This window comes from Porites lutea, chromosome 12 (genome assembly GCF_958299795.1).
Source record: "Porites lutea chromosome 12, jaPorLute2.1, whole genome shotgun sequence".
NCBI classification, from domain to species: Eukaryota; Metazoa; Cnidaria; class Anthozoa; order Scleractinia; family Poritidae; genus Porites; species Porites lutea.
Window position 1 is genome coordinate 6,596,100 of NC_133212.1, and position 14,053 is coordinate 6,610,152.

At 38.2% G+C, this 14,053-nt stretch overlaps 1 protein-coding gene across 1 annotated transcript; it reads left to right on the plus strand.

Annotated features, from left to right (window-relative positions):
* The first annotated feature begins 7,510 nt into the window (after positions 1-7,510).
* On the plus strand, positions 7,511-10,169 carry LOC140953623 (DNA polymerase epsilon subunit 4-like). Its single transcript, XM_073403040.1, has 4 exons — positions 7,511-7,687; positions 8,858-8,942; positions 9,782-9,823; positions 9,963-10,169. The coding sequence occupies exons 1-4, from the start codon at positions 7,511-7,513 to the stop codon at positions 9,974-9,976; spliced, it is 318 nt and encodes a 105-aa protein (XP_073259141.1). The 3' UTR covers positions 9,977-10,169.
* Positions 10,170-14,053: the final 3,884 nt, after the last annotated feature.

Sequence of the window (14,053 nt, forward strand, 5' to 3'; positions counted from 1 at the left end):
TCTCAGTAGGATCACCCACCGTTTTCTTATTGATAGATATTAATTGCAAATTTATTATCAATATATTTTTTTCTGGCATTCCCTTGCTTAATACTGGCACACTTAGTTTTTTTGTTTGCTGTCTGATTTTTTTTTCTTTTATTTGTGTCGTGTGCACCTGACCCTTAACAAAATCATTTATTAATAACTTATTTTAAGGCTGCCCAATCTCTTTAGCCCTCAATGGTTATTATGGGCAGCCTGCACTCTCTCTATTTGTAATCGTATTTTTATATATGTATATATAATTCAACTGATGTGGAGTACAAATAAAGTTGTTGTTGTTGTTGTTGTTGTAGTGATATTAGGGAATTTAAGCAAAGACCTTTTTGAGCTACGCACGTCAATCAGAAGTGGACTTTTCTTTCTTGAGCAGTATTTTTGCCCAAACGTTTGGACAAATCGTCACTATAATAAGAAAGAGCCTAAGAAATACAAATTTGCGTGGTCGTGTACGATAATCGTCCCCCCTCCCTGGGTTGGGTGACTCTTGTATGAAAAGTAGAGAGATGCTGAAATTTAATGCCGTCTTCAGAGTCCTGAAAAACAGTATGTCTGCGTTTGGTTTGCATATATTTCTTTACACACCTCCATAAAAGATGAGTAAAAATATCAGTTTCCATATATTCTAAATTAGAGAAAAACCTACGATTAACACCAAAAGTTAGGTTATGATGAGACTGCTTAATTTTTATTTTATTTTATTTATTTATTCCTTTATCTACTTTCTGACTAGGGTGAAAAGAGAGAAAGTGTAATATCTGAAGCAGAACTTAGTCATGGGATCCCCGGAGAGGTAGCAACGGCGAGTGAGGATCACGGTAAAAGAATTACGGAATGACCGCAAAAATGTAGCCTTTTGCTCGCAGGGTAAGGCGCAGACGTCCCTCCTGGCGAAACGTCCTTACGGGCGAGAAGCGAGGAGAGTTGGCTGTATTTGCAGACTATCTAGACTAATTAATGAACCTGATCAATAATACAAGGGAACGAATAACGAGAAATATAATACAAGGTAATTCTATCATTTACGTCAAGAGCTCTTTTGTTTACGTTCAGATTTTATGCTTTTAGTGACCGTGTCGATGTCAGGCAAGTTAAGAAATCTCCAAGAAAAGTTGAGTCAGAAGGAGTCTTCGGAAGCTAGACTACTTGAGCAACTTGGGGAGACTGAATGTGAAAAAAAGGACTTAGAAAAGCGATTAACGAGAATGGGTCAACGGCTGACAGATTACGAAGGGCAATTAGCCTTAGTCTCGCAGGAGAGAGGACAGTTTCAAAAGCGGTTAAAAGAATATGAAAAACAATTGCTTGAGAAAGAAACGCGAGTGGAACATGTCCAAACACAACTAAAAGAGCTGCAAGAACAATTCCAAATTTTAAAGGAACGTAAAGAAAGAGAAACTTATAATCTACTGGAGCAGTTAAAAATTAAAAGAAAAGAACTTAATGAATTAGGAAGTCAGCTGAGGGACCGCGAACAAGACATTGTCAAAAAAGAGACCGATCTTAAAGAAGCTAAAGAGACACTAAGCAAATATGAATTACAGCTAAAGACACGTGACTGGATCCTTTCTCGAGATGAAGTTGAATTAACAGGTAAATGCCTTGGGGAGGGAGGATGGGGTATTGTTTTGGAGGGCAAATTCCATGACTGTCCCGTGGCTGTTAAAAAACTAAAAGGATCAACCCTCACGCCTCAAGAGCTCAGTTTGTTCGAGAGAGAAATGGACATAGCTTCTCGGTGTCGTCACCCTTGTCTGTTATTATTTATTGGAGCAACTAAAGACGAAAACTGTCCTTTGTTTGTTACTGAGCTTATGGATTTAAGCCTGCGAGCTTTGTTAGGAAAGAAGCAGCTGTCAGAAACAGAAGTGTCAATAATTTCTTTGGATGTAGCTCGTGCCTTGGAGTATCTTCACCAAAGAAAACCCACACCGATTATTCACCGAGACGTCAGTAGCGCCAACGTACTACTTTGGAAAAAAAATGACCAATGGCGAGCCAAATTGTCTGACTACGGAACAGCAAAATTTGTGGCAGAGATTATGACAAAATGGCCAGGAGCCATGATCTACGCTGCGCCCGAATCGGGCAGTTCCGATTACCAAAAAGAGGTGGGTTTATCCTACTTAGTTATCAGTCTTGGTAAACGCCCGTACGCGAGGCATTAATTCATTGCACACTGAAAGAAATAAACATTATTGATTACAGCTTTGTTATGCAAGAATTCTTCAAAACCTGAGCCAAAAAGACACGAATTATCATTTTTTTTGCCCATGGTTATAATCCCCAGTGAAGTATTGTCCGTCACAGCACGAACTTGAAAAATTGGTTTGGTGCGACCCTGGCGACTGAATTATAAAAGGGATAGGTCTTCGGTTGACTGACTGTAGAATAGATCACCTGCACTTAATACTATTGGTTAACCCGAATATCAGGCCTACTGAAGTGCCTACCGAAGTTTAAGGAGGGATATTTGACAGACGAAGGAGGCGGGTGCATGTGTATGTGGGAGTGCTGTAGGCTCTCTTCCCTGGCCCTTCCTGTCGTCTTCCCTCTTTCCTAATAGCAATTTTAGCCTGGTGCTGCCGATTGACCTTATTTTAAATCAAAATTAAAATTTTTGCACGGTTACGAACATGAGAGAATAAGCAAACAGACATGACACTAAATAAATAGACAAATAAATGAATAAATACATAAATGAACAAAGAGAGAAAAAAGAAAAAATAGCGAGATCCTAAAGGGGAAAGTGCAAAGGGGACCCTTTGAGACATACAAGGCGCCGCCTTTATATCAGATAATCAGTTATTATGAGGCCAGGTTACGCCCTGCGCATAAGGTTCCCTCGAAATTACTTAAGTATTGGATTATCGAATACCCGGATGACCCCCAACCATTTGCTGGGAAACTGGCGCTAACAAGCCGCATAGAATTATTTATTTCCCGGGTGGGGTGAGTTTATACAATAACATAGAACATAAATATCCAAAGTGTACCGAGATAGAGAATTATAGCCGCATTAAAATTCTCCAATGAGGAATTTCTTTCCTAGATTGACGTTTACAGTTTCGGGGTACTTTTGACGGAAATGTGCCTTAAGAATGAGCTGCCCAATCCTGAACGGCGCGAGGAACAAGTAAGGCGTGTGGAAAACAAGGAGTTTGGAAGTATAATCTTTTGGTGCATTGAGGATGATCCTAAAGACCGACCCACCATGACGGAGGTTATCAAGGAACTGAAGCAGCTGCTTTAATTACTGCATATGATTTTCACTTATTATATTATGACTTAATTAGAGGGTGCCATATTTTTAATGGGGTTAGCAGTTAACTGATATTTGGCTAGAAATCAATAGTTAACTGATAATTGGCCAGAAAATTAATAGTTAACTCATAAATGAAAAGTTACCAGTTAAGTGATATTCTATTAATTTTACTGAATACGATCGTTGATGTCAAGGAAACAACAAAGTTTTCCAAACACAAATGCTGTTTTCTGACTTCGTTTTCTGTCCCGCTGATGACCCGGTGGCACATTTACTGATATTACCATATGCAAAAGGCACCAGGGGGCCGTTTCTCGGAAGTCCCGGTAACTTTTCGGGCCCGAAATCAAATATCGAAATCGAAATATAAAGAATAAAAGCGTGGGTCCTGTTAGCAAACTACTCCATTTTGTTTAATTAACTGATAGTTTCATCATGTTAGATGCAAAACCATTAAATCCTCGATCTTTAATGTAAACGACAACAGCTTACCGGGCCCGTTAATTATCGGGACTTTCGAGAAACGGGCCCCAGGCTAGGGTAGTACCCGGCAAACAGAAATTAAGCGTCAGTCGTAGAGCTGTTTGAAGACAGCTCAAAGCTCAATGAATAATTCGTCTTCTAATACTTAACAAGATTTCTGTGTTCCGGAAAAAGGAAATACTGTTTTCACGGACCCAAAAGGTCGTCAAGTTAAACATTACTATACACAGCAGAGAAAAAGCAGTGGCCAAAAATAAATTTATTTCTGTGGATTGCTCAGAGAAATCAGCATCTTTCTTTCAAGTACATGGAATTTAATTCGTTCTTGGGATAAATCATTTTTGTAACTGATGTATTGAGACCATTAAGCTTGTGTTTAAACTCTTACGTAACCCTTGGCCTGATATCTTTCGACGCTTTTGAAATTTTCGAAAAAGATACGTCTGCGAAAAAGGTAACATTGAGGGACGCGAAGAGGATGTCGACAAAGTTTGTAGCGAGGTACAAAAAAACTTGTGAAAATGCACGGAAAGTGAAGTAGTTTTTAGCAAAACATGCATGCCCAGGTCGGGAAGATCAGTATAGTACGTGACTGGTGCGTCTGGATCTATGAGGACGGTGTCATTTGATTGTTATACAACTTAAATCTTCTTCTTTTATTTGTACTTAAAGCAAAAATCATTAAATAGGGGCCTTAATAGCTCTTGCTTATCCATTTTTACTACTTCGGTTAGATAATTGTTCTTTTCTAAGTCATCACGTTAAGTCATCGAAGTATCACTTAAAAATAAGGATTTTTATATACCCGGTAATACTGCCATTACGGGAAACATTCTTTGAGGTACTATGGACCATATACACTGTATATGGACAGCAAGCCAAAAACAAGCCAAAGACAAGCCAAAGACAAACTTGGCTTACAATCTTTGAAGTCAAGCATACGGCGAATTCACCTGGCTTGTAGATCTCATAAGCGACAATTGTGGTTCCCATGTATAATTTGTAACTCTTAAGAATTTTAGTAATATCTTTAGCATTTTTCTACATATTTTAGAAGGTTAACTCCGTAATTTCAAATGTTTATAAATTTTAGATTTAAGGGAATTGTAATTGATCTATATACTCCTTTTATAACTGCTATTATCATTTTTTAGTACTGTAAACTTTCTATTAAATTAGTGTTTCCAGTGAGCTTGCATAAGCTGAACACAAAGTGAAGGAGGCATTCTTCAACGTAACAGCTTCTATATTTTTTGCAGACGAAATAGCACATGACATGAAAATGTTAGGCAGATGTTTTTAACATATTGCGGATTGATTGTGAACTGCCATATAACAATTATACTTCTGAAAAGAAAATGTCAAAAAAAATTACTTTTCAATCTCTGTATTTCCGCCTAGCTGGAGGCTAATTTAATATTCCATGGAAAATAAGACAATGAATAAAGACAGTATCAGTCTACGTTAGATAATAAGAGTGGAAGTTTTCAAAGAATAATGCACTATTAAAAAAGATTTAATGCTGAGCTATATGGTGTTCTATACAAGAATTAACAGTTAAAATTAATGTTGCCTGCGTGCAGACGTCTCCTATTTCCTTTGTTGCAGACGTCTGTACGCAGGCAAAAATTAATGAAACGCCGTATGAATTCTGAGAAGATAAAAGTAGAGATAAGTGAGAGAACGCGTTTGAAAACAATGCCGCACATATTCTGACAGCAAATAAAAATACTAATCGGAGGAAATTCCATTAAAATGAATCTGCACCCGAAATTTTAAGGAGACAACAGATTAATGAATTGAGACAGATTTAAGTTTGAGAGTGTTTTATTTTATGAAATTGAAAAGAACAAAACGAGCATCGTGGGGTACGTGGTTATCACTGAGAAAGAAAAAGGATTGCTGGTAGCCAAGTACAGATAAACTAAATTAGCTCATTTTTAGTTTGAATGTTTTCAGTAAAGCTCTGTTCTCTAAAGCGCAGGTAATGTTTCCAGATTAACTTTTCTCCACAGCCAAAAATTGATAACACTAAGGGCAACCCAGTGTTGCGAAACTGTCAGTGCTGAACAGTTTGCAAGCCGCCCCACGTAAGGGAATTTTCAGTTGTATTATTGTATTTTACTATTTCCTCCATTTATTTATATTACAGGCCCTTTATATTACATTACAGATTGGAGGATATAATTCATAAGATTGAAGTATCACGGATTACAAGCCGACTAAATGGAGAAGAGCAAGATACAGTGAAACTAATTACATGCCCTATGATTAAATTACAGTTTTATTTAGGATAAAAGAGAAAAAATGATAAGTACAGTAGAAAGTGGGAAATATGAAAGAGAGTAACCTGAGATCAGGCTCAATTTTCGTTTCGCTTTGAAAATTACATTCCGGCGGGCATGGAGCCGTTAGAGAGAATGTATGAGAACCGCTAAAATTGGGCCTGATCTCAGGTTAGAAAGAGAGGAAAAAAGAAAGTAGACAAAAATATCTAAGAACGTGCGAGGGTCAGTATGGCGGGGATTAATACTGAGCAAGAAAATAGTAATATAGGGCTCTTTTAAATGCTGCTTCATTCAGCTTTACTTTGGCTTTTACGAGTTCGAGATGTCTTGAATAATTTCCTTTTGTCCTTTAATTTACATAGTTATGCCAGCGATTCGCGTGCAAATGCTTCACAGTCGTCTTCTGGAACTTCTGTCTGCTGTTTCCGTTTCCATCTCTTAGTTGCCGACATGTTTACATAAAAGATTTTGACATGAAAATGAACTGAAAGAAAAAGTTGAATAGGAAACTTAAAATTATTTTCTCTTTAGCACGGAGCTTCATAATTGGCGGCCATCTTGTTTGGTGACCATTTCGTAAGGGGATCATTATAAGCAGGGGCCAGGAGCCGATTGGGTTGACTCATGGGTACAGCACATATGGAAGCTCCAAGTAATCGGCTCCTGGCAGGGCTCCATGACTCCTGGAGTAGGTCTTTTTCAAAAAAACTATAATACTGACCTTAAGTCCTCTATTAAGCACCCGGATAAGGGTTCCCCTCCCCTTTTCAGGGGAAGAAAGTTAACAAGCCCCCTTCTCTTTTAAGCTCCTCCTCCCCCGCTTATTATTCTTCACTAATAAATGATGGACTGTATTAATCAATCCCGACTGTAAAACTTAAACTTCGTTTGGACTGATCCTGGCTGGTTTATTCACCAACTGGAAGTTCGGTTTTGTATTTGATCCTCAGCTCGTTGTTAATGCAGTATTTCGATTGTAATTTGCCTGCCCGCTGAGCACTTAGGAGTTCATAAGAACTGCTTGAAACATGCCTGTGCGTTCTAGATCGAATTGATATTTGGAAGTGTTGGTTTTTAACAACAGCCATTGTGGCTCTTGGTTTCAACCAACACCTCTGTTCATTTTGGAATTGTTGGTGTTTGACCTCCATGGAGAACTGATACCATCGTCCTATCTAAATTAAGCCCCTCCTCTTAAATACGCCTAGGGTGTCTGTTAAGCCCCACCGCCCCCGCCCCCACCTCAAATGTGTTCGAAATAAATAAGCCCCCCGGGGATTTATTAGAGGATTTACGGTACTCCTTGATGTCCCTCTAAAATTTTCATGGGCAATTTCCGGCCTAGTCCCTTGGCCTCATCTATCCGAGCGGCCTATGTGGTCCGATTTTTGGACTGGTAACAAGATCTTTTCCCGCCAGGTTTAGATTCAAGATGGCGGACGAAGTTGAGCAAGCTGTTGTTACCACAGAAGGTAACGCGCAGAACGAAGAGGCTGCAGTGGGGCGATTAACACAGTTTCCACAAACTCGAGTTCGTAATATGATGAAGATTGATCCTGATTTGCATTTGGCTAACAGAGAGTCGGTATTCCTCTTAACGAAGGCAGCAGTAAGTTTGAATATAATCACTGCGTTTTTTTTAATTTCCATAAATAAAATCAGAAGTAAAGCTTTAAGAGCCTTCTATACAATATCTGCGCCCCCTATACTATTAATGAAGAGTTTCTTTTTTCTTTCCCGTTCAGAGAATTATTCATAGGGTTTACCGGTTGCCTCTCTTCACAAATAAACATTTATTCCGTCATGTCCTCAAAAATTGTATTGCTTTTATTCAGTACTCGTCAGAACATTTGGCGATATTAATTTACCCTTCTTCAGAAAAGAGCCATTTTAATCCTAGGTTGGTATTTTACAGCCCTCTTAATCAGAAAAATCGTATCATCCATCCGCATATCGATGATGTGACTTATCCCTCATCCTTTTGGAAATATATTTGCTTGGAATTTTCCCCCATTAGAAATTGACATTTCGGATGCTAGTAAAATCCAGCTAGTGGTCTATTATAAATGCTGCGTTCTGATTGGTTGAGCTACTACTAGGCTATAAGTTATAGCCCAGTAGTAACAAAAAGTGCCCGATTTTTGGCAGCAAAAAAGGATTAAAGCTTTGCTTTAAGTTGTTTTGTCTGGATATTTTTGACCAATTAGTTGGATGTTACTAAAACAATTATTCCTTTCGCCCTCATGGCCTCTGAGTCAATAGCCCATTCGGCCTCATGGGCTATTGACTCAGAGCCCATTCGGGCTCGAGGAAAAATTGTTAAATACCTGTTTTCAGAAAAAACCTCTTGCCTAGTAACGCCCCCCCGCCCCCTCCCTCCATCAGAAAATCGTATTTATAAGGGTGAGGGTGGAGGGCAGTGGGTATAAAAAGTAGAATGGTCCTTTTATAAGATTAAACAGTTTTTGGTGAGATTTTCACACAACCCCATACATTTATATACATGCAGCAAGTTCAAAGTATTTCCTAAAATTTTTAGTTTTTAATACTGTGAATAAAGTCGAGACCTGCACGCATGATAAATTATTTATAGGGCTGGACAGTAATAGTTTAACCCTCCAATAGGAAAATACCAGTATGCTCAACCCTTCCCCCCCTAAAAGGGAGTTTGATTACCTACTATTATTTTTCACATATTTGTGTTTTACTTAAGATTTATCTTGAAATTGCACAAATATTTCTCTTTACGTATTGATTCGACAACTCGACAACTTTGTAGGAGCTATTTGTTGAATATTTTGCCAAAGAGGCACACAAAAGGACTGTCATAGGGAAAAGAAAGACGATACAGAGAAGAGATCTGGGTAAGCTCAATCCTTTATGCTTGTTCTGGGCCCGGTTCCTGAAAGGGCGATTAGCTTTAATCCAGCATTAAAATTTTGTTCCGTTTTTGTATTTTACATTCCTATGCATTGCTTAGGGTAACATTTTGTGTTATCATTACTACACCTTGTAGTAAAGACTCAACAGTATTTTGTAACCTCGAGTTGCATGTTCTTAAATGAGGAAAACAGGCTTAAAATTTGGCTTAATCCTGGGGTTAAACTTAACCATCTTTCAAGGAGCCGGGCGCTGGAGATTTGTAGGAGAATTAACCTGCATAATATTCTGTTACCTTTCATCCCTCCCTGTCACTGAGGCGTTTGGCACAAGAAATGTCTCTAATTTGGCCCACAAATATTTCATACTGATGTTTGTAAATATTTGTTTAATCTGGTAGTAACAGGACTCTGGATGCAAATTTGTTCAAGTTTCTGTTTTCACCTAGTTGATTATGGTAAAATTTTGAGTTCTGCTGTGAATTTGGCAACAGCAAAACTGAAGAACCTCTGGTAAAGCAAGTATATTCCGTGGAAATTGTGGTTCTTGGTAGATCAACTGCTTGTACATTTGATATTTATGACCTACAGCTGAAGGAGAGCAGTAGCAACCAATCATAACTCCTTTATACCAGATTCTGGACAGACTTTTTTTTAAGTATTGATGGGCCAAAATACACAGGTCTTACTCAGAAACATCCCCAGCAATGGGGAGCTACATGTATGAGAGGTAGCTGTGTTCACAGACTAAGTAAACTTCTTGAAAACCTTTAATCACGTGTCACTGCTGCAGAAATGATTATGTGGTTCTACTTTTTTCATAGATACAACTATTGATGAAAATGAAGAAATGGCATTCTTAGAGGGTAAATATTATAAACAATTGACTATATAAATAGCAGACACCCTTGACCCTCGATCCACAAAGCACTCTGAAGTATTTGTACAATGAGCACTGCATTGTGCTCTGCATTGACTCCCTCTCATTTTTTCTCTGCCTGCTAGGTACATTAGACTGAAACTATAGAGAGTTTACACTACAAAATGATGGCTATTGTGGGTTAAGGAGGAAAGGATTAGTTCCAGAGAAAAATGTTCTGCATAGACATCAGTATGACAAAAACTTCACGGATATTACAAGACATCTCCAGATATGGCCGTTGTGAATGGATTATTGTTACAAACAAATATTAATAGGCCACTGCTGAGTTCCAAAAACCCTCACTTTCAAAATAAGGCCAAGTGCATAACCTTTCCTGTGAAAATTAGTTTCATCTGCTCGAGAATGAAAAATCATTTCTATATCAAAGGCTGAGTACTTAACCTCGTTTTGGTACGGAGGCCCAGGGGAACTCAGAAATAACCTATTTGGATACCAGGTCATGATATGCTTTTGTCTAGGAAAAAATAATTTGTTGGGAACCCAGTGATGTAACCCTGTGAAATCCAGGGTGTCCAGCATATAATTTTCATGAAATAACAAAGATTTCTTTTCTGCCCAAGGTTAAGGTGCCAGGGCCTGCCAGTCAATGCTAAAACAAAGCCCTGATACAAAGAAATGTTAATTACATCCACTCGTAGAAGAGACTTTTATGATGCAAAAGAAATTATGAAATGTAATCTGCTAGCACAGGGCTGTCATTAACATTTCAATTTGCATGATAAATACAACAAGGATGTGGGGAATGTAACACTAGAGAGTTAAAATGGTTCTTCTGGTTCTATTTTTTTATGTTCATTTCTTGTGAAAGTAGGCTGTGGTTGCGTAGGAGGAAATCCCCGTTCCTGGCCCTTACTGACAGCCCTGTTCCAGGATTTCAGAAAGTGACTGACTTTGGTGTAGAAAATGGAGTGAGGTTACTTCCTCTGGGCTGTAACTAATATTAACTGGGGAAAATTAATGAAAAAGACAGTATCCAGGGATTTAGCATTGTTTTGTGTTTGCTTTGTGACCAGTGTTAGTGCATGTAAATAATGAGACATTAATTTTCATAAATGAAATAAATAAGTTTGACCTTTGTTGTTGCTGTTGTTGTTTTATAAGTTGGTTATTTACTAATCTTCTGTAATACATCTCAATTTATATTCTAATTCGCTACCCCGCTCAAACGAATATAAAACATTTATCATGTAACAAGCAACCTCAATTGGGGTGTGTCAACACGAGCCGTGTGCGACCCTCTTTATTATGCCTTCATCAACAGAATGGATGGAAATAATACAACAAACAGAATGATAACTCGGAAATGTAAAAAAATTACAGCAAGAAAAACAACCCTACAAAATGATCTAAACTATGCTCGTATAACAATGATTCAGTAAACATACAAAACGTGCTAAACCTTTCATATAGCAGCATGCAAAAAACTACGTCTAAGAGAAACCCCTGGTCACTGGGTATTTAATTTTGAGGGCGTAGGGACGGTCGTAAGACACGAATGAATATAAATAAGAACAACTCGAATATATAGCCTACCGCTAATGAAGCAATAGTAACAGCATACCATGTAACACCCCAAAGAAAAGGTTACATAACCCATGATAAATACATTTCTTGACGCCATTCATTTGTTGGCTTTTTTTAATTTTTTCGTCATTATGGAACAAACTTTTTGATTTTGAAAACACTGCGCTCAACAGGCTTGGAGAGTTTCATATTGGTGCAATTCAAGACTGAAGTTACTCCAGTGATTATGGGTAATGATATATCCTTCTTGGGCCTAAGTAATTTTTTCCAGTCATTTTTTTGGGTGCACAAAACTTGAGATTGCTAGGGCTTATGACTTCTCTAAGTAGCCCCCATCTCTTATAACTGTCTCCTCAACTAAGACAGTTTCTTGGTATTTTCTCTTATTGAGCAAGGGTTTCAATGAAAATTGAAGTAGCCGGCAGGTTTGAAAAAAGTAACCGCCCATATCAAAAAGAGGCTTTTACTCCCTTTCTTCCAGAGGGATCTGGGGGTCTGCACTCCTTGAAAATTTTGAAAATTTAATGCTCTGAAATGCGTTCCACCGTCCTGGGCTCTAAATTGGGGACAAAATATAATGTATTTTTAATCAATTTAGACAAGTAATGAGCAGTAAGTCCCAAACTCTTCTTAAATATTTTAAATCCTGAACCAAACCTTCTGTCTAGGTCCAGCAAATCGAGTTTTAATATAAGTTTTGAGAGAATCTTTCTTTAATTTAATACTTTATTTCCAGCTTCCAATAATTTAGGGGGAAAAAGTAGCTGACTTCTCTGAGCAAAGTAGCAGACAAGTTTTGTTGGTTGTCTGTGCTTCTAAATTATTTTGGGTCAACCCCCCAAAAAATTAGGAGGGTTTGTATGGAGTTCTCTGAGTATAACCGGCTAACATCTCAGAGACAATTTGCCCGAAACGCTCATTTTTGGTAAGTAAGCCTCTTGGACATTGTTCTTTCAGAATATCCTGACAAATCCAATAATTTCAGAAATTTCATTTTTATGACGTCATCACTTTTAGTACTCTATAACATTTTTGAAAAGTGCGAATGCTCTACAGTCAAACCCCCTTTATGGATACCCGCTTATTATGGACACCTCATTATTACAGACAGTTTGCTTTGTCCTTGGGGAAATAAAGCATCTACATTTTCTCTTAATTCAACCCGCTTAATACGGACACCTCGTTATTACAGACAGTTTGCTTTGCCCCTGGGGAAATAAAGCCCCTACATTTTCTCTCAATTCAACCCGCTTAATACAGACACCTCATAATTACAGACAGTTTGCTTTGTCCCTTGGGAAGAAAAGTCCTTACATTCTCTCTAAATTCAACCTGCTTAATATGGATACCTCATTAATACAGACACTTTCTATGCCTCCCTCAGTGTCCTTGACTGAATTGTTTTTAGGCCGTAGCATGAATATTGTTTAGTGTTAATTGGCATGCATGAATTTTTTTTTCATTTAATTTTCCCTTGTGCTAATATTTTTTTTGTACTTTGCCTGCCCCCCCCCCCCCCCCCCCCCCATGTCTGATGGTCCATCCCTTAATGAGGTTTGATTGCTATGGCACTTCCCTTTTCTAACAGGGCCCACGGAGCAGTTTTTAAAGTGCGGTGGCAGGTGACCAGGGGGAGGGGGAGGAGCAAATTTGGCTGTTCTCTCTTTGTGGCGGTTTAGAACCGTCAGATTACTGAACCTTTCTTGAGTCATTGTTGAGCAGAGTCATGTTTATAAATTTCAAGCAGCTGAAAAGTACCTTTCTCCTGCTGAGCGTGATTGCACATGCTGGATCCACCACTAGAAGTTTACAGATCATGATATTACTTTGTAGGTTCCCGTAATCCCTTCATTTTGTCTAGTATGTCATTGAAATGCGTCAGAGACCACATCATCAGCCGATATAATTTGTTTTAAGAAACCGTAGTTCGTGGAGTAGTCTTCAGATTTATCGAGAACGTTCATCAAAAAAGACCATTCCACATCGTTGCAAATGCTACATAGCCTTGCTGGTTTGAAAATGCAGAAGTGTAGGACTAAGTGCAGTTTTGTAAAGACAGGTGTTTCAGACTGATGGGATCAAAACGGACCAATAATAAATTTAGAGGCTGGAAGATTCTAATTCCAACAAAGTTACTATTTTTATGAAAATGTATGTTACACTCGAACCTCCAGAACAAAGTCCTAGGTCTAACAAACTGTTTTTTTTTTTACTCCAGTAATAGTAAAATATAAGGCAATATGAAAAAGAAGCTCGATATAAGTTAATGAACCTCGCTATAACGAACATATTTTGCCAGTCCCTTGGCCCTTCGTTATATTGAGGTTCCACTGTACTTAATTTAATTTAATTTTTTCAAAAAGTGTGTGTGTGGGGGGGAGGGGGGGGGGTCTGGTCCCCCAGCCCCTCCCCCTGCACTGGCCCTGTCTAAGCATAAGAAATTGCCATATAATTGAAATCAAACCTTTTTTTTTAAAAATAGGCAAATTGTCTAGTTCAACCATGCAGTCCTAAAATACATAAACCTTTACCTATCTTTACTAATTTTTTTTTAAACCTTCAAGCTTGTTGGGCTTTATAAAATTATTTTTGTTTTGTTGATTGTAATTTCTACGATTCGTGAAAGTGG

Bases quoted from the DNA above. Each gene is read 5' to 3' on its own strand.
- LOC140953623 (XM_073403040.1), top strand. From the start codon at position 7,511: ATGGCGGACGAAGTTGAGCAAGCTGTTGTTACCACAGAAGGTAACGCG. The intron at 7,688-8,857 runs GTAAGTTTGAAT...ACAACTTTGTAG, and splicing joins TCCTCTTAACGAAGGCAGCA to GAGCTATTTGTTGAATATTT. The intron at 8,943-9,781 runs GTAAGCTCAATC...CTTTTTTCATAG, and splicing joins GATACAGAGAAGAGATCTGG to ATACAACTATTGATGAAAAT.